Below are 20,475 nucleotides of genomic sequence, written 5' to 3' on the forward strand. Positions count from 1 at the left end.
TGGCGAGGCGCCGCAGCTTTGATGTCGGCCATGTTTTCTGCACAAAGAAATCCGAGAGCAGGTTTCATCACGCCGGATGACTGCGGATTGAAGGCGGATTTGTCTGTGGTGCAACGACGGCAAGACAGTAAAATTACATCTGCGGTCCAGTGGGGTGTGTGCGTGTGTCTGTGTGTCTCTTTGTGTGTGTGTGTGTGTGTGTGTGTGTGTATGTATGTGTGTGTGTGGGGGGGGGTTTACATAAAAACATTGCAAGACAAAACAATCCAGGATCAAGTTACCTCTGAATATAACGTTGCATTGCCCATTTTTCCTGGAAAATTCCTTTAGTCTGCATCACTGTGTGTGTGTGTGTGTGTGTATGTGTGCTTCTATGTAACAATAAGGCCAACATTGTGCTGTTTTTTAATGAGCTATCACATGGTGTGATGTTCCGCTGTGAAGCTGATGTGCAGGCTGTGTAAATTGCATTAGAAGGGTGCGCAGGCGATAAGAGCGCGCACTTGACCGGGGGCGTGCAAAGCGCGCCAGATGAACGGGTGAACGTCGGTGCCAGTGGCGAGGAAGGGGGTGAAGCGAAGGGACTAGACATCGCTTCTGAGTGCAGAAAAGAGGCTTCTTTAATGCGGCGAAGACGATAAAAGCGAGGACAGACATTTTTCCTGCGTCTAGGCCTCCGTTTCCATGGCAACATCCAGTTTCGTCTTCAACTTCGGCTCGTTCCGCTCTCGAAAGCGAGCTGCGGCAGCACAACGCGCCGCAGGAGCGTGCAGTACACCCTTCGGGCCTGCAGGCGGCACTGCGGTTTGTGATTGACTACGACACACTCACGTAAAGACACTTCCTGTTTGTGCGCCACAACAACCAGCGAGTGGGAACGTGGACTATGACGAGCAGCGCGGTGTTTGTGACACCCTGGACGACAGCTTCAAGTTCTCTGGGGTAGTCCTCCACGGTACTTTGGAGAAGGACTCTGGTGCACTTCTGGAGTCGGCCACTGTTGTTGTGGTTGACCTGCACACGGCCTTCAAAGTGCTGCACTCCAGCGTCTCCATGGAGACAGAGGCCTTCTCAGATCTTCCCCGTCCGGAGCTCCGTTTCCTTGCCGTTCACATGGGTTTTCACCTGGTGACGTCGTCGTGGAAACAGGCTGTTATTCCCGCAGCACCAAAAAACAAATAGCGTGGGTTGATGGGGATCTTCTCCTCGTCCTCTGCATCCCACCGCTCCTCTACCAGAAGGATTTGGCCTCTGCGCCGAGCTCCAGGTCCTCCCGGGGGCCGGAGATGGGGGCTCTGCGCTAGGAAAACACCAGAGGAGCCCAAAGAAAACACCTCCCAGCTGTCCTCCCGCAGGCGAGGACGATCCAGCCAGGGAACTTTTTTTTGTCTGCAGAGAAGGTCCTCCACCATCTTCTGATGGTGGATCTCATCAATGTGGAGACATGGAATGAGGCTGATGGTCTCAGTTGTGGGGGAGAATGTGGAGAAGACTGGGGAATGAACCCTCCAGCAGAGGTTAGAGGTTGGATTCCCACCGGGGTTCTTCCTGTGTGGGGCGTCCACGTCCTCCTGTATCTGCGTGGGTTCCTCGGGGTTCCTCCTGTACGGATCCGTCCAAACGCTTCTTGGAATGAGGCCCGAAGGGGGCGTGGCCTCTGTTCGGAAGCCACGCCCCTCCTGGGGCGGCTGGCGCTCCCAGCCGCCTCTCTCCTCACACACGTTCTGCGCTCGGACCGTTCGCACCGGCGGCGAGCGCTCTTAGTCTCGGACCCGCGGATCCAACCGGGACTTACCGGGACCCACCGGAACCCTCCGAAGCACGTCCACCGGGCGGCGGCTCGGATCCCAGCCCGCCGGAGAGCCAAGGAGCAATACCGGTGGTGGAGCGGCATCCGAGGTACGAGCGACAACTTCCACCGGCCCGGTCCCGGTCCCGGTCCCGGTACCCCTTTCGATTGTTTACTTTCGCGAGTTCCGTTCCGTCCTACTGGAGGGGTGCGTGAGAGTCACGTTCAGGGCTCGCGCCCGATCCGGTGCGTCACGCGGAGCGGCAACTTCGCGCTCCGGTAATAACAAAACGCGCGGACACGCACGGAGACGAGGACCCCGCCCCGTCCGTGGTAATGAGGAGGTGTGAATTTAACTGGGGTTCGTGTCCTTCCCACGGGCGGGAACGGGATTTGACGGCAACCGAGGGCATGGGCGCGTGCTCGATCAATAATTAATAATAAAGTGACCCCCTGTGTCTGGTTCATGCCTTCAGGTGTGAGCTGTTACGTCACTTTGAGATCTCAATGGGGGGCCTGGGGGATCTCCTCAGATCTGGAGGTGGAAGGTGACACTAAACCCCCGCTGATCCAGATGGTCTGGTCATCTGTGTGTGTGTGTGTGTGTGTGTGTGTGTGTGTGTGTGTGTGTGTGTGTGTGCGCGTGCGTGTAGGAGTGATCCGGTGTGAGGGTACTGATCCAACTGATTCATCGTTGATCGGATCAATAGCAGGCTGTTGGTGGGAAAGTGTCTGCTGAGATGATCCTCCAGAGACCAATCCAGGCGGAGCAGCTGACCTGCTGATGTCCACCAGTATCATGTGGCTGCTCCATGTAAATCACAGGGCTGTGTGTGTGTGTGTGTGTGTGTGTGTGTGTGTGTGTGTGTGTGTGTGTGTGTTGTGTGCGTGTGTGTGTGAGAGAGAGAGTGTGTTGTGGGAGAACAGTTGCCTTGTCACAAAAACACAGAAGCAGCATTGATGCTGTTGGAGCAGCTGCCAGCATGGAGGAATAGTCTCCTCCAGGAGTTCTGATCCTGGTTCCTCCAGGTGTGAAGATCTTCTGTGAGAACGGAGCCTTCAGCAGCTCCTGATCACACCTTCTCCTCACTGCTGACGGAACCAGCAGGAACAACAATAACAATAACAGAGCTCAGGCTTACTGTGTGTGTGTGTGTGTGTGTGTGTGTGCGTGTGTGTGTATGTGTGTGTGTGTGTCTGTCTGTCTGTCTGTGTGTCTGTCTGTGTGTGTGTGTGGGTGTGTGGCTGTGTGTGTGTGTGTGTGATGATGGCCTTGGAGAACCTTCTCATTAAGGAACCTGAAATGAATCAATCTGTAGTTCCACATGGCCGCCCCCCCTGAGGTTTCAGCTAATCATCTGATGGCTGCCCCAGATTTCACACCCCTGAACCTCCAACTCCACCTCCTCCTCCACCAACATCTCCTCCTCCATCTCCATTTCCATCTTCTCTGCAGCATTCTGCCAACCCCCCCCCAAGCATGCTATTATTATTCCTCTTTCCTCCTCCTTTCTTCTCAGCCCCAGCCTGAGGAGACCATCAGTAACTGTATTGATGGGCTCAGGGCAGCGTGGTGGAGGTGGAGATGGTGGAGGTTCATTATGGAATCAGCCCCCGGTCGTCCACAGAGAGCCTCGGTCTAAATGGAGATTCTGTTGGCTCAATTGCCTACGTGGATTGCAGGAGGACGCCCAGATGAGAACTCCTGAGACCAGGAGACCATGAAAACATCACATTTTCATCAAGTTCTGCTTTTTGGAAGGCAGTGAGACCCAGAGGCGGAGGTCAGGTGTCTACTGCGAGATGCTAACCATTAGCAGCTGAAGATAGGTCTTCTGGGCGAGAAGGTCAGGGGTTTCCATCTCTGGACTCTGGAGAAGCTGTAACGTGTTTTCATGGGGTCAGGGGTTGTTCTGGACTCTTCTCTGATTCTCAGCCGTCTCCTTCTCTGCTGGACTTGGAAGCGGGCGTTCTTTGGCGGCGTTCATGTTTTCTACGCGGCGTCCCGACATTCCTGCGAGCAGGAAGCGGCGGAGACCCAGGCCGACCCTGGCTTCCTACGGTGCAGGAAGTCTGCGAGGCCTCTCGGACGCTGCTTCCTCTTTATCAGGAGGAAGCAGGCGGGTGTGCAGGGGCGGGGCCAGAACCCGTGGCGGCGTTTGGTCCGGCCCGTTTCCACGGGGACGGCCATGAGCGGAGGGGATGGGCACCGGGTACACACAGGCACAAGTGTCCGAGGTTCTGAGAACCCTCCGGGATCTGGATCTGGATCCTCCTCCCTGATGTTGCTAACGTTGATTAGCATGAATCTGTGCACTGATTGGCCGGAGAAGGATCAATCCCTGGGAGTTGATTGGCCCGATCAGGCCTGGTCCCTGGAACTCCACCAGCCTCCCAGCAGACAGGAGGGTTCTTCTCATTTCGCCGGCTTTGATCAACCAGAGCGGCGACAATCGTTGCTAGATGTTTAATAAGTCCTCGTTTCTCCAACCGGGACCAACCCTGATGGTCAGGTTGTCCTCGATCATCTCCATGTTTTACAACCTGACCAGGAAATAGTAGCGACTGTCTGAGACCCTGGACCTCATCTGATGGGGTTTCATATCAGGCTTCCGGGTCTGCTCCTCCAGGTCCGGACACTGAAGGTCTCCCTAGTGGCCCGTCTGTTGATTCTGTTTTCCTTGGCTGATGTGGCACTCTGGTTAGAAGGAATGAAAGTGAACGATAAACCAGGAATGACCTGAAGGTCTGTTCTGTAGGCAATGCAGACCAGGTGCTTCTACTCCCCTCTGTCAGAAGGGGTTTGGATCCAGACTGATGGAGAAGGTAAGCAGGCATTTGGATCCAGGGGATCATCACATGTTTATTGGACCCCATTAGAACAAGCCTTCTGTGATTTATCTGTTGTCTGAGGGTTCCCGGTTCTGGTTCTCAACCTGGTGCTTCCTGGTTCTGGTCCTGGTGTTCTCCTGACCAAACAGGCAAGAGTCCTATCTGGAGACACTAAGATCTGCTGGAGAACAAATTCCAACGATGTGCTGTCTGGAGATGTTCAAGCTGCTGCCTCTTCTTCTTCTTCTTCTTCTTCCTCCTCCTCCTTGCCCTCTTTCTCATCCTCCTCCACCTTCTTCTCCACCTTCCCCTGCTCTGCTTCCTCCTTCACATTCTCCTGAGGAATCATCTGGTGATATGTCCTGATACCTCTCAGCTGCCCCCCCCCATCCTCTAATTCCAGGTGACACCCCCCCCCCCCCCCCCCCGCACTCTGATAGGCTAATCCTTAGCGGGTTTATTGGGGGGGGGGGCAGACAATTAGCCACCTGTCAATTCCTGCTGATGAGATGACGTTTGTGTGTGTGATCTGAAGCTCCGCCCACCACCCCGGGGCGTGCGCGGGCCATGCAAGTGGGGAGGCCCTGCCGTGGCCAGGCTGAATTACAGAGTGTCTGCAGGAGGTTATTTTCAGCGCCGCCCGCTTTCAAACCCAGTTGGCTAATAACACACTGCCGCTGCAGTCGGTGATAACCAAAGCAGACACACACACACACACACACACACACACTCACTCACACATCGCTGCAGCCTTCATTTGGTGGAAATGGGGCAGGTTTATATTTACTCCACAGATTTCACGTCTCCTTGAATTCAGGCAGATGATTTCTGTTCCTGGAAAAAGCGAAACCTTTCTCCAATTTGGAGTGAAGTGAGTTTGGGCCCGCTGAGCTTCTGCTTCTCCTCCTGGGTCTTCTTCTGCGCTCAGCATCTTGTCTTTGAAGCCGGGCTTCTCTTCTCCTGCTTCCTGCTTGCTGGGAAGCCTTCACACCTTGCCGTTCCCGTCCTGAGGATCTTGCTAATGGCCTGTCCCCTGCTGGGACAACAGCCCACTGAAGACCCCCCCACACACACATATACACACACACACCTTGTTAAAGAGCAGGAACCAACAACCCTGTGGAGCTGATGGTCAAGTAAGCTCCATATTCTCCCTCCAGCCCTAATTGGTCACAATCACACCTTGAGATCATATGTTGGCAGGATGCAATGATGATCAGCAGAGCCAAGGTGCGTTCAAATGCCTAATAGAGCAACCAAGTGTCCCAGGGGGGCGTCCAGGTGTCCCCAGGGAGTTGTTCAAGCATACCATATGGGGTATTCAGACGTTCCCGTGGGGCCCTCATGCATCCCAGGGGCACATTCAAGCCTCCTAAGGTGCATTCAAGCATCCCTGGGAGGCATTCAAGCATCCTCGGAGGGCGCTCATGCATCCCCAGGGTGCGTTCAAGTGTCCCAGGAGGCATTCAAGCGTCCCTGGGAGGCATTCTGGTATATTGGAGATGTTTTGAAGTGTCCCTGTGGTGCATTCAAGTATCCCGGGAGATGTTTAGTGGTCCCGCGGGGTGTTCAAATCCCCCCAGAGATCCAGTCCAGTTGCTGCCCCCCCGGCCACGGCGTGCAGATGCTTATTTTTAGCGTCCGCGGCCTCATGACTTTTTGATTTGTCTTCATGAAAGTTTAACCTCTTCTGCTCTAAAAGCCCGCTGTGCGCGCCCACCGTCCTCCAGGGCCTTGGAGGCCTCGGAGCTCCAGCGCCAAGGGAAGCACTTCAGGGGCTGACCGGGGGGCCGGAGGAGCACCTCCAGGAGGAGATGCACTTAAGTAGGAGATGCAGGAGAAGCGAATGTGTAGTCATGTGTCCAGGAGGGTTTCTCCTCCCTGTCAGGATCCATCGCGGTCATCTCGCCGCCGGGCAGCACCACCCCTTCTCTGAGGATCTCCAAGGAGGAGATGTGACTGGAGACAATGCCAGGTAGAGGTGTTTCTGGATCATCAACCGGGGACGGGCCTGGTGTCGGAGAACCAGGACAGATATCTCCTGGTGGATGAGTGCAGTCATCATCTAGCTAACAGATTCCACAGCCCGTCCTCTGTGTGGGGTCTCCATGTTCTCCTGCTTGGTGTCAAGGACATAGCAGCTGCTTGGATGATTGACAGCTGACCCTGTCCTGTTAATGCCCACCTTGAGCGCTGGGATTAGCGCTGCCCCCAGCCCTGCGAGCAGGATAGGACGATGGTCAGAAAGGAAGTGGGCGGACTTCCCGTAGTTTTGAATGGACTTCCTGTAGGTCTCCCCCATGCTGTCACCAGCTTCTCCTCCATCAGCGGTGGTCTGTCCTTCTGCTCTCCAGGCTGACAGGAATGCGTTGAGTAGAAGAGGACAGGAGGACAGGAAACCTGGAGAGCGTGGCGTCGGACATCCTGCGGTCTCCAGTGGAGCAGCTGCCAGGCTAACGGGCTAACCAACTAACGGGCTAACAGGCCACCGATGCTCATACCAGTGTTTATTGGGCGCTGGTCCTCTGGTGGACATCTTAAGCAGATGAAACCATAATGACACAATCAACTGATGGATTTGTCCGTCAGCTGAGAACAACTCCAGTGCTGCTGGAGTGGAAAACCATCTTGAAAGGTCTTCATCTGTCCCATGTCGCCACGTCTTGACCACTGGGAGGGCTCTCAAGTGTCTGAGGACCAAATGGAAAGCCGGGCAGATTTCCAAGAGGCCCGTGGAAGCCAGCCCAGATCTTCTTTCCCGATAACTCTTGGCTGCAGTCGAGGCTCCAGCGCCGCCATGGCTTCCAGGGGGAGACGGTACGTGCTCTCCTGGCTTCCTGTCAGAAGCTGCCAGAGAAACTAATCATCTGCCTGCTGAAAGACCCTCAGGGCTGAGGGAGCAGGAACAAACCACAGCGTGTAGAACCAAAGTCTTCTGTTTCTGCAACCCTTCTCTGGTTTGGGCTGCTCAGGCTTGCCTCTGGAGAAGGTGGAGGAGTAGGGAGGTGGTGTTGTGAAGCAGGCTCCTTATCTCCACAGGCACTCCTGGAAGCCCACGAGCTGCTTTTCCTTTCTAATGCCTAACAGATGTCTGGACGTTCTCCTCCTCAACACACCTCTGAGGGCCAGCCTTTCATTTGCCATATCCAGAGCACCTCCTCCACCTCCACCTCCACCCTGCCTCAGCAACTGGTCTCGCCTGCAAACTTTTCATACAGGCCTCCCCTGGGCGTGGGCTTATCTTCTGCCGTGCCTTTGGCCCAGAACAGAGGTCCGTCTCTGCTTCCAGGGCTCTTCACCCACCGCTGGAGATCCTGAAGGAAAAGAAAACAGAAACAAATGATCAGTCTGCAGGTATCTTCACCACCCAGTGGCTCCTCTCAGCCGCTCATCCTGAGATCTCTCACAGTCTGCTGGTATCTTCACCATCCAGCAGCTCCTCTGAGCTCCTCTAAGCTCCTGGTCCTGCTCTCTCTCTTTTTAAAATCCCTCCTATAAAACCTTCATGCCCAGTCGAGCAGCGTGATGAATGTTTCTTCAGGGTTTCTCCAGGATTCCTCCTGGACTTCTTCAGCAGGCCATTAGTGCCTCAGTGCTCCTCCTCCTGATCGGAGGACCAGCTCCTGGCTAAGTAGAAGACTACCTCCTCCCTCCAGCCACCTCTTAAGATCCCTAGGTGCTCGCAGATGTTTGAGCGAGCAGAAGAGCAGTAATGTTCTCCATCATAAATCTCCACGCCGCGGCCACTCCCTCGCAGCTGATGTTTAGAGCTGTTGGGCTTCAGGGTGAGGAACCCTGAGGAGCAGTTGGGGTCCATCACCCAAGGTTTCAACATGAACCCAGGTTAGAACCTTAAGAGTCGTCTCCAGCTGCTGGTGATGATGATGATGATGATGATGATGATGATGATGATGATGATGGCCTCCAGGGAGCGAAGAAGATCCCAATTCATTAGAAATCTAATCAGACGTGCAAACGAAGTTGCTGTGGCATCATCTGCCTCGTGAGCAGCTCCCCCCAGCTGCTGTCCTACCCGTGCGTGTGTGTGTGTGTGTGTGTGTGTTTCCCACAGTATTCTGAGGGGGTTTATGGTTGTTGGGGCTCACTGGAGACCTCCTGCTCCCACGCCTGGCTTGTAAAACTTTAAAATCTGTGTTTGCACTTCCAGTTGTCGGTGGTTAGATGTTCTCCTGCATCCACTCTGAGCTCAGCACATTTCATCAGTGAGCACTCCACCTTCACACGTTTGACCTCCTTTCTCCCATCTCCATCAGACCTTCTACCAGCACCTCTTAGTTCCTGGTCCCAGTGCAGGGAGTCAGCCGGTTTGGAGAACAGAGTGCACATAGAGTTTAGGGGAGCGCTCATGCAGAAGCCTTCCGGGCCCGTTTGTCCATCAGCGCTAACATGTTTGACAGAGTGAGAGACAAAGTACGGTTCGCTTTCCTCTTCCTCTTCCTGCTCCTCCTCCTCCTCGTCTACTTGCCCCAACGTCGCCGCAGCAATGGCGGCAGGCTGGCATGCTCGCCGGAGAACACGAGCGGATCCCTCCACTGCAGAGGGCAGGTCAGGGGCGATGGCCTCCTCCTCCTCCTCACACGGCTGCTGATGAAGAACTCGGGTTTTACGAGCTTCTGGGGCCCCCTGAAACCCAGCAGGGGACACCACACACACACACACACACACACACACGCACACGCACACACACACACGTAGAAGTCCTGTGTCCACAAACACTGTCAGCACACACAGCTGTGTTTATCAACCAATCAGCTGAATATGAGAGCAGTTCATGAGTTATGGAGTGTGTGTGTGAGTTTGTGTGTGTGGACCCTGACGTCATGCAGGCAGACCTGGACGTTTGCCTCCTGGCCTGTCGGGGCGTGGAGTGTTGGTCTCACAGGAGCCGAACAGTCACGGCTTTGCCGCTGCCGCAGCCATGGCGGTTTTGTGAGGTCTGGGATTCCTCGCGCAGGAATCCGAACTCAGATGCCCTCCGCTGGCTTCCATTATGAAAATAAGCTCCATGTGGTTCCATCGAGTGAGACAATCTGTTTCCACTTCCTGGTACTGGTCTACGGTGAGATGTTTGCCGCCGTGCGAAGGGGCGGCTTGGACACGTGCCGTCGGGGTTTATTTCTTCACGCTCGCAGTGGCTGACGCTGGCGTCCAATTCCAGGAAATTGACAGTTCCATAGTCACGTTTGCGGGGTCCAATCTGGACCCGGGCACTGTCGCCCGTTTTGCTGCCAGCTCCGCGCCGCCCCATACAGAAGGTCGTAAAACCATCAGAACTCGAGTCCACATCCACGCACAACTGATTGACTGCAGCTGCCTGTGTGTGTGTGTGTGTTTAGTTTCTTTTTTTAATTAAAGAAAAGCCTCTGCAGCGGGGGCTGACCCGCCTGGATGTAAGGGTGTGAGATGATCCTCTGGTGGAAGTGGAGATCTTGTGGAGGTGTGAGCCCCCCCTTCCCTTACTCTGCAAGGCTGCTGTCTGTGTTTTTGTAACCCCCCCCCCCTAATTGCATCCCCGGGGCCCCCCTCCCACCTTCACCCCATCCTCCAGCCTCCGACAGGTCTTTCCTCTTTAATTGCTCAACTTCAAAGTGGCGCTGTGGCTCCTCTGAGACAGGGGTTTGGCCCGAGGGGCCGGGGGGGGGGGTAACACAGCAGCCTGCTAAAGAAAATAACAAGCCATTAAGCCGGCGGCAGCGGCTCGTGGCGGCCGTGTCAGCCGGTGCAGGTGACAGACGTCTGCAGGCGTCACCTCAGTGAAGTGGGGGGGTCGGGCCGGCGAGAGGTCCTCACGGCATCAGGGAAGGGAAAACTCAGTGGCCCCGGGGGGGTCGGCCTCGGCGGGGCTTGGAGACGGGGGTTATTATGTGACAGATGCCCCGGTTCTCATCTTCATCCACAGTGACTGACTCGCAGCGCGGCACAGCAGCCCTCATGAAATGGATGTTTCACTTCCTACATCCACTTCCTGTCCACACAGGAAGCTGTTTGTGTATGTGTGTGTGCAGACCATTAGCTTTGTCTCGGGGCGTCTTTCTGTCTGTCTGTCTGTCAGAAAGAAAGGCATTAGGAGTGAGGAGGAGGAGGATGAAGGGGCAGGTCCGTGCTGGATCTTCTCCCCTGCAGCAGCTCCTCATCCCCCGAACCTCCCCGGCTGGTGTGTGATTTAGGAAATGCTGAAGAGATCAGCTTTCATTCTGCCTCCGTCTGACTCCTCACCTTCTCCGGGGTCTTCTGGGGTTCCAGCTGTTCTCACGCTTTGGTCAAAGACTGGCGGGATTAGATGAACCTCCAAATAATCAGAGCGGCTCCTCCAGGACGAGGGGTGGGGGTTCAGAAGCTGCCCGACCATCTGACAGGAGGATGGTTCCTCTGTACCTGACTGGCACCCCCATCCTCCTCCTCCTCCTCCTCCGATAGTGAATCTGGGGCAGCAGCTCCATGTTGAACGCTGAGCTCCAGATCCATAATGCATCGTCTCCTCCACATATTAGATATCAGATGGGACGCTGGTGATGTAACCCCATTGTCAGGCCTTGAAAACAGCGCGGGGGGTGTAGGGGCTCCTAGCAGTTCCGCTGGGCTTATCATCTCAGACGTGAAACACCCGAGTGTATGTAGATGTGGCGCCTCCACCCACACTCAGCAGCCTGCCCTTTCGTCGTCTCCGTGGAGAGTTCTTCTCATTGTCGAATTCAATGAGCCTCCATAGGTGCTCCCCTTTCCCATGAAGGTTTCCATGGAAACGAGGAAAAGAGAATGCCCGACCCTCGGCGTCTCATTTGGGCAGGAATGGTAGACCCCTGCAGCAGCTGCACGGGGTCACCGGCAGGGGGAGCCCAAGAGCAAGCGTGTGGGTTTGCCTGGATGGAGATGTGGTGCCGCGCCTACCACCCCGTGGAGATGTTCCTGAGCCGGAGAGGCCGGCTAATAAGGCCGCGTATCTCCGTCCCCGGGTCGGTCCATTCCTATGGTTGCTATCAGAGCTCCGCGGCCTGGGGCAGTGTGATGACACCTGTCAGTGGGCTTCAGCATCTGTCGGTGTGATAATGTGTCTGGCTCCATCAGCCCGGACCCTCCTTCGGGATCGCCTCCGGCTCAGGGTTCCCTCTGGAGGAGCTTAGCTCATTCCTCCACCCGCCGCTGCCGTATATCAGGAGTGCTTGTCGGCTCCAGAGCTTTGAGAAAATCTCCGAAGCCTCATCAGTAAACCAAAAGCAGACGGCCTGCTGCTTTCCGGCTGCCGTTAATTGGTGTGTCGCTGCCCTCAGACACTTGTGGCATAGCAGCCGGGAGGGGAGGTTTGAAGCGTCGCTGCTCGTTAGGACCTCGGCTGGAGGAGGATCACGCAGCGGCGGTCAAAGAAGCCGCAGTCTGCTGGAGAAGGTAAATAATGCATGAGCTTGGAGAGGTCATGCCAGGGGTGGAGCCACGGAGGAGGGCTGAATCAGGAGTGAAGGGAAGGACCTCCGGGCAGGTGTTAGAACGTCACCTGAATGAGCCATTGAGGTTTGGTCTCCGTTAATGTTCCTCGCTAAAGCGGTGAGGAACGGCGCCGCAAAGAACGGCGTCTTTTATGCTCTGAAGTTCGGCTCCTCCGGCCTCCACGCTCACCATCTTCTGTACTCCTTCTGCTTGTGATCGACAGCTCATGAAAACAGGCGAGGAGCGAGAACCCAGGGGCGCCGCCATCTTTACCTGAGGACAAACAAAGATTCACTCATGGTAGGTTGGATTTTTATTTCTTGTTTCTTTTCTCGCCGGTCTGGTCTTCTCGGTGAGATGCTGACGATGCGGGCAAGGAGCCATTGTTAGCGCTAACAGGAGCTGCGGTGTTCAGCGGGCCCTGAGCCCCGCCTGACAGGAATCTCTGCCCCCCCCCCGCCCTGCTCTGCCGGCCTCTGATCTGCACCAGTATCTGCAGCATTAGTATTCACAGCAGGTCTGGGAGCAGACGTGCAGGGCGGGGGCTTGGTGGGGTGGACCCTGACACGTCAGCCTTCATCACTGTCAGATGAAAGCAGGCTCCTGCTACACCTTCAGGAGACTGTGGGATCAGAACCCATCCCAAGAGCTCACCTGGTGGAAGAGGGAGGGATCAGCACCTTGTTCCCGGGCGGAGATCTTCCACCCAGCGGGGCCTTCCCAAATTCCTCGTCTGAGGATAACGGAGTTAAAAGCAAAACAAAGATCTCCAAACATCAACCTCTGGCAGACGTCACGTTGGTCTGGACGTGACCCCGGCCTTCAGACTCCCAGACGCTACTGGAAATTAAGGATTCAACTAAATCTTTGTTAGAAATCATGAGTTTCCCTGGAGAAGAGCTCCACGTCTATTAGGTTCTGTCCGAGAGCAGACCATTTGATTGAGACAACCCCTATCCATCCATCCATCCATCCATCCATCCATCCATCCATCCATCCATCCATCCATCCATCCATCCATCCATCCATCCATCCATCCATCCATCCATCCATAAGCCACGCACTTGTAAAGCTCATAACAAAAGACAAGCTGAGGAGGAGTTGGTCACCTCCAGGTCAGAGCAGGACCCAGCAAGAGACCCGTGGAGAACGTTGGAGAGAAGACAGCGCCGTCTGAACGGTCACCATGGTTCCGGGATGGCGCCCATGTATTTGTGCGGCAGCCCATAATAAAAGAAACATGAGTTCTCCTGCCTTCATTTGCAGCGCTGACACACTTCTTGTTTGTGCGCTGTTCGCTTTCATCCGAAAGGAAAGGAAAAAGCGTCGAGAACCTTCAGGCTCTGCGGCGCATTAGCCCCCCACCCCCCCACCCCCACCCCACTCGCCGAAGCACCCGTGCGTGGGAGGGGCTCTGAGGCTCCGGGGCGTCACGTCGTCGTCGGTAAAAGTGATAACGCAGCTATTGTCTCTCTGGGGCTTAGGACAAATGGCGGGCGGCAACGTAAAGCACCCCTTTTGTTTCCTAACAGGAAACGGTGCTAAGTTGAGACGCCAAACACGGTGCTCCGCAGACAAAGGCCACGCTCGCCGCGGATCCAGGTTGCCGTGGAGACCGCGGTCCTTATTGGAGCGGTGGAAGAGTTCCAACATCTGCTATAAATAACCCCATTCAATCTGAATGTGTATCTCAGGCTGGATGGCGGCGCCTCGGGGTTAGGAGCTTCTCTTCTTCTTCTTCTGCTTCTTCTTCTTTTCTTCGGTGGTTTTTCCAGGAGTTTGATCCCCTCCCGACCCCCGTTGTTGACCTCGGCCCGCCATTGGCCCTCGGAGACCTCCGGTATTTCACATTTCACCGAACCGCCCTCCTGACCGGATGGGATTCCTGCCGGCCGACGCAGGAAAGCGTCGGAAAACGGTCAGAAGGCCGATGCAGGAAGTTGTGGAGGGAAAATATTTTCCCTCCGTTGTCATGGCAGCGATTATGGAGTGTTTAGTTTGTAATTGAGTTATAAGCCGTCTTGTTGGAAAACCCCGGCGGGTGTGCAGAGGACGCTCCGGGAAAAGCCCGCCGCAGACGTGTTTTTGTGTGTGTGTGTGTGTGTGTGTGTGTGTGTGTGTGTGTGTGTGTGTGTGTGTGTGTGTTCTGCTGCAGGGGGGGGCGGGGGGCTCACAGATGGGACGGTTTGTGACCCAAACGGAGGGACGAATACTGAGTTTGGATCCAGCAAAAAACAAAGACACACACATACCAGCACTTGGCCCAATCACATGTCTCCTGCAGGCATTGAGACACACACAGACACACACAGACACACACACACACACACACACACACACATACATCCGAGGAGCTGTAGAATCGATTCCACTGTGGGAGTGTGAGTTGCTGTTGCTAATGAGCTAACAGCTGGCTGTTTGCCCGGTTGGCATGTCAGGAATGCGGCCCCGCAGCGCTACCGACGCACACACACACACACACATCGCCGCTCTGTTCACCACCCCCACACACCCCCACCGCCGGGGGGGGTCCTCCTGTAAATTGTCCCGTTGTTCTGGGTCCATGTCAGCTGCCTGGTCAGAGGACTCACGCCTGCCGGGAACCGAACCGAGTCCTCCGTTGGGTGGCGAGGGTGCCGCTCGCAGGCCAGGAGGAGAATGGCCCGGCCTTGGTGCTCGGACCTTCGCCCCTCAGCTGCCTGGCACACCACATTTGGACGCTTTCAGCGCTGTTCGTCCTCGTTTCAAAGCTCGGCGGCGTGACAGCTCGGCCCCCGGCTCATCCGACACTAATTGGAGGTTCACGGAGGGACACGGCGCCCCCTCCTCTCCCCAGAGGGGGGCAGGGGGCTTACTCACTTCGGCTCATCTCGGGAAGCTGGGAAAATGTGAAAATTAGTTTTTAATTTAGTTAAAGAGTGACAAGGCACGTGTGCGTGTGTGTGTGTGTATGTGTGTGTGTGTGTGTTTGTGTGTGTGTGTGGAGGAGGTGTCAAGTGGCACAGAGTGAGAAAACACACCTGCTCTCCTTCAGGGGAGGTTTAACTACAGGTTAGCGTTTCAAGGGCTGGGTCTCCAGGAAATAGACACGTCCCGGATCCATATTTGACCCTGGACCCGCCTCATTCATCTGAAAGTGCCGACCTCAAGGAGAACCACTCCCCGCCGTCTGTCTTCTCATCTGTGCTTGCTGACATGACCATCAGGCCTGGTTCTTTTGAGCTCAGCACCATGGAGAGCCTGCAGCCATGTTCTCCAAACACAGAAGAATGGAGGTCACATGGCTCCTCCTCGCTGAGCGCCTTCTGTCAGTGTGGAGAACATTTGGAACGGTTTCTCGCTAGGCGGAGATCTTCAGCTTGAGGAGGGACAGCGGTTCGATTGTTTGCTCACGGCTGACAAACAGGAGGGCTCCCTTGCCGTCCGCCGTCAGCGCCGTCTTATTGGTATTTATTCTTCGCTCGTGTCAACAAAGAGGCACCGCAGAACACCTGATCTGCTCGGAGCTCCTGGCCGCGGATCTGGTCGGGTTCCAGGACCGCAAGGGTGAACTGTTTGTTTACGTTGCACTTTCCTGGGGCTTCTCCCGTCAGCATGATGCATGTTCCTGGACAGCCGCCAGCGCGTCCTCCTCCCAGCAAAGATCTCCAAACGTACTGAAGGACCTGGCTCTCCGTCTGACAGCCAGGGGAGGGGAGGGGGGTAGAGGAGAAATCAGACGTTTTGTTTGGAGAAGGAGACGTGAGCTGAGCTCTGGGAGTTTTTCCAGCCAACCTCCTCCCCCTCCTCCTCCTCCACCCCCGCGCCAATAAATACACTCCCCCTGACACTGGAGGGGGGGGGGGGGGGGTTCTCTGTTCTCTGAGGCTTTTCTAATGTATGCAGAACCGTCAGGGCCTTCACCAGGCCTCTCAGCCATGGAGAGGGTTAATTAAACCCCCCTCAGATACCAGGATCTCCAGCCCAGCAGATCCGTACCCGGGCAGATGGTCCGAGAGCGTGAGAAAGCTTCTGAGAGGTGGAGGTGATCCGGCGGCTCGACAACAAACGTTGATGGAGGCATGGTCAGAAACCTTCTTGTGCCGCCTCCGAGGGTCCGCAGAGGCTTACCGCAGTAAAGATCCCTCACGAGTCATGATAGATCCTCGTCCAGTGGAGTCTCTCATGTCATCCTGGACTTAAGGTGGAGCCTATGACCTCTGTGACCTTCAGCGGGCGCTCAGCGCCGGGATGTCCACCTCGTCCCTGAAGACGGCAGTTTTTTTAGCATTCAGAAGTGCTCCCAGGACAGTCCCTCATCAGGATAAGTGTGTGTGTGTGTGTGTGTGTGTGTGTGTGTGTGTGTGTGTGTGTGTGTGTGTGTGTGTGTGTGTGTTTGTGTGGGTGTGAGGTGAGTGCCTTTCATTACATTAAGGGCTGCAGGCGACGTGCGGTGGGTTAATGTGTGCCCCTTGAACTGAAGAAGGACACTTAGATGTATCACTGCTTCCAGTCTGGGCTGTTCCTGAGCCAATCACACATCCAAGCAGCTCCTCGCCTGTGGATGAGTTAACTGGTTAAGTGGTTAACTGGTTAACTGGTTGGTTAGCAGGTTCATCCTGTCTCTTGGACTCGAGTCCTGAATGTGTCATGGACTTGGAGTCGTGGCTGCAGGTGACAAACAAGGGTCATCTGGAAACATCTCCACCTCCTCTTCTATTAGGGCCTCCCTGCTGAGTCTGCACCTATTGACCTGTGTGTGTGTGTGTGTGTGTGTGTGTGTGTGTGTGTGTGTGTGTGTGTGTGTGTGTGTGTCCTCAGGGTCAGGGGGAGGCCTCGGCCCGGGGCACGACCATGGAGGGCGACTGTCTGAGCTGCATCAAGTACCTCATGTTCGTCTTCAACTTCCTCATCTTTGTAAGTATCTGTGAAAACTCTGCCCCCCCTACTCACACCCACACATACACACACACACACACACACACAAACCCTTTACCAGATGCAAGGAGGCCCTTGGTTTCCGTGGCTCCGCCCCCCTGTATCCTTCACGCAGAATCAGCGCCTCACCTTTGCATTACGTTCTGTGGTCCAGAAGGTCATGCTCTACGAAGGCCCCCAGCGCCTGCCAGAGTCCTGAGGCCCTGATCGGGTTTGGGTCTGGACCTGATGTATGAGCTGTTTTGATAAACCAGATCTGGTGTCGTAGAATTTGGACGGAGAACCTTCGGGCCACCGGCGGGTCCAGCTATCGTTAGCGGCTCATTCCAAAGCTATCTCCAGTCTCTGGACTGCGGACCTCCGCACCTGTGGACCAGGGCGGGGAGTTCTCCGGACGGAGCTACCCGGTTGCTTCCTGTTGCCGTGGCAACAGCTAATCAGCAGAACAGCTTTACTGCAGTATTTCTGCCGTTAAGCTCCGCAGGGAGCGTGTCGTGCCTCGGTCCTCTAATGGTCGCCGTCCCGTGTCCCTCTCCAGCTGGGGGGGTCCTTCCTCCTGGGAGTGGGCGTCTGGGTGCTGGTGGACCCCACGGGCTTCAGGGAGATCGTGGCGGCCAACCCGCTGCTCTTCACCGGGGTCTACATCATCCTGGCCATGGGCGCCATGCTCTTCCTGCTGGGCTTCCTGGGCTGCTGCGGCGCCATCCGTGAGAACAAGTGTCTGCTCCTCTTCGTGAGTCTGGCTGACGAGGAGCTCGTCTCCTCCGGCTCCGCCCGGACCGCCGCCTCATCCGCCTCATCCTCTTCTGACTCCCCTGTCCTTCTGGCTTCGTTGCAGTTCTTCATGCTGATTCTCCTGATCTTCCTGGCAGAGCTGGCCGCCGCCATCCTGGCCTTCATATTCCGCGAGCACGTAAGCGACCACCCCCTCCCTGACCTCCTTCCAACCTCCCCGAACCCCCCAGTCTGACCCCGGTTGTCCTCCTAGCTGACCAGGGAATACTTCACCCGAGAGCTGAAGAGACACTACCAGGGCTACAACAACACAGACGTCTTCACCTCCACCTGGAACGCCATCATGACCACGGTAGGACGGCGGACAGCTTCCCCGCGGTTCGGACCTGGAGGCTAACGGCGGCCCTAACGTCCCCGTCCCTCTCGTCTTCAGTTTGACTGCTGCGGGGTGAACAGCCCTGAGGACTTTAAGGACAGCCTCTTCAGGATCATCAACCCCGGCCACCTCGTGCCCGAGGCCTGCTGTCCACGTGCCGCCGAGCCAGGCGACGCGCCGTATCTCAGCCCGCAGCATTGCCTGTCTGGGAACATGTTGCTCCGCAATAACAAGGTAGGCCTCGCCGCTCGCCGGCTCCCCTTCCGCTCTCCCTGTCTTGAGGTGTCTTCCCCCCAGGAGAACCAGGATGGATCTTCAGGAGCCTCATTCGAGATGTGGGACGTGTCTTGTTTGTTCTTAGACGTCCAGGGGCCCAGGCTCCAAGCGTCCAGAGAACGGCTAGTCTTTTCCGGGAAGCTGAAACGAATCTTCGCTTCGTGCCTTTGACACACACACACACACACACACACACACACTTAGGAACCTCCCCCAAGTGACCAGGAGGTCGAGTTCTAATCTCTGTGCAGAATCAACCTGCAGCCCAGAGACGCACTCAGGGGTCCTCCTCAGTCCTCCCCGCCTGGATGGGAGCGCACGGAAGGAGCATCTCCTCCTCTGTTTGTTTCCCCGGCTGTTGGTCCTCATCAGCAGACCCTTTAGTCGCCCCATTCCTCGATCTGAGAACTGATTGGCTGTGTCCGTCTGTCTCCCTGTCTGTCTCTCAGGGCTGCTACTCGGCAGTGGTCGACTACTTCGAGCTGTACATCTACGTGGCTGGCGCACTGGCCATCGTGGTTCTTACCATTGAGGTATTCCAGAACTCCTAAACCCGTCTGTCTGTGTGGACCACGTGGTCTGGTCTGGCCCCGCCCACCAGGGGAACACCCTTTTAATATTGGGCAATGTTGCCACCTCGTGGTGATGGGTGGTATTACAACACAGTGTCTCCTCATTAAGGATAAGGTGTTGGATACTGTGTTGATTCAAAATTCTTCTGTCACAGCAGCGAAACAATAACAATAAATATAAGGTAGCAAAAGATAGATAGTGAAAGGAACAACAACAAGGATAAACGTAGACATGAGAATGAAAAAAACAACAGCGAGGGTGAGAATAGACAAGCAAAACAACAATGACGACAACAGAAACAGTGATAATAACAATAACAAAAATAAACAGGATGCAAAAGCAGTGACAGCGAGGATGAAAATGGACAGCAGAGTTAGGGCATGACACTTACAAATGACACATGTCAAAGGATTCTCCTGTTTCTTCTGCCTGTCAGTTGAATTCCCGTTCCTCTGTCCCCCCCAGCTCTTCGCCATGGTCTTTGCGATCTGCCTCTTCAGGGGGATCCAGTAGAGCTGCTCCATCTGTGAACTGCATTGTTTTTCCTGTCTTAAAGTGAAAAGAAAAAAGGGAAATCAGGAGAAAAACAAGACGGACTCTTTCAAATGTTCAGATCTCTTTTTGTTGTTTTGGCTCATTGACTCCTGGACTTCACAGCTGGACTTCTGAGGTACCAGGTGGCAAAAAATACACACACACACACATGCACACAAACACACACACACGCACACACACATAAATACACACAAACCTCAGAGATGAACTGTGTATAAAAGGAGGACCAGGTCCAGGGCGGACCAGACTGGAGGACCAGGTCCAAGACCAGGACCAGGAGGACCAGGTGAAGCTGCACTGACTTTTGGATGAAGAATATTTATATCAACTAAAAGCTGGCTTCACTGTAAAAAAAAAAAAAAAAAAAACATTGAAAAAATTAAAAAAAAAAGGTTTTTCTGTTCACTCTGGCTGTTACCCCCATCGCACCACCTCAAATGACCCCCAATACTGTAAAGTGTGAAGTGTACACCCCGACCCCAACCACCCCACCACCCTTTTTTACAGCCACCTTCTTAAAATGCTGTATTATACAAGCTGTGTGTGTCTGTGTGTGTGTGTGTGTGTGTGTGTGTGTGTGTGTGTGTGTGTGTGTGTGTGTGTGCGCGCGTGCGTGCGTGGGTGTGGGTGTGTGTACATACTGAATCCTATGATAGTGTGTTGATTGTGCTGTGGTCGTGCTGCAGTACGGTGGTTCCCTGTGGTTATCAGTGGTCACATGTTCTCTGTTTGTATTAGACTTGAGAAGTAAAAGACGTGAATGGCATTCTGAGGGACGTCTGCCGAGTCTGCTTTGCCTCTGTAACAGATAATGACGAGTCTGGATTGATCAGTCGTTTCCCGATTGCCTCGTTGCTCCATCGGTGACAGAAATCTTTCTCCAAAGTTCAACATCGGACTCCTGTCGCTCCTCCTGTCCCGGGAGATGGACCTCCGCCTTCGCGCTGAAGTGTGGATGTCCACCCTGAACATCTGACCT

General features: G+C 55.1%; 1 protein-coding gene across 1 annotated transcript; it reads left to right on the forward strand.

The window, feature by feature from the left end:
• The first annotated feature begins 1,702 nt into the window (after window positions 1-1,702).
• On the forward strand, window positions 1,703-20,268 carry tspan18b (tetraspanin 18b). The gene is made up of 9 exons (XM_086162798.1): window positions 1,703-1,899; window positions 12,288-12,364; window positions 16,865-16,960; window positions 17,520-17,714; window positions 17,820-17,894; window positions 17,970-18,068; window positions 18,150-18,326; window positions 18,818-18,901; window positions 19,407-20,268. Exons 2-9 carry the CDS (start codon window positions 12,362-12,364, stop codon window positions 19,452-19,454), a joined length of 777 nt encoding a protein of 258 aa, XP_086018924.1. The 5' UTR covers window positions 1,703-1,899; window positions 12,288-12,361; the 3' UTR covers window positions 19,455-20,268.
• Window positions 20,269-20,475: the final 207 nt, after the last annotated feature.

The sequence above is a fragment of the Fistularia commersonii genome, chromosome 17 (genome assembly GCF_037954325.1).
Source record: "Fistularia commersonii isolate RoL2024-O1a breed Wild chromosome 17, RoL_Fcom_v1.0, whole genome shotgun sequence".
Lineage (NCBI taxonomy): Eukaryota > Metazoa > Chordata > Actinopteri > Syngnathiformes > Fistulariidae > Fistularia > Fistularia commersonii.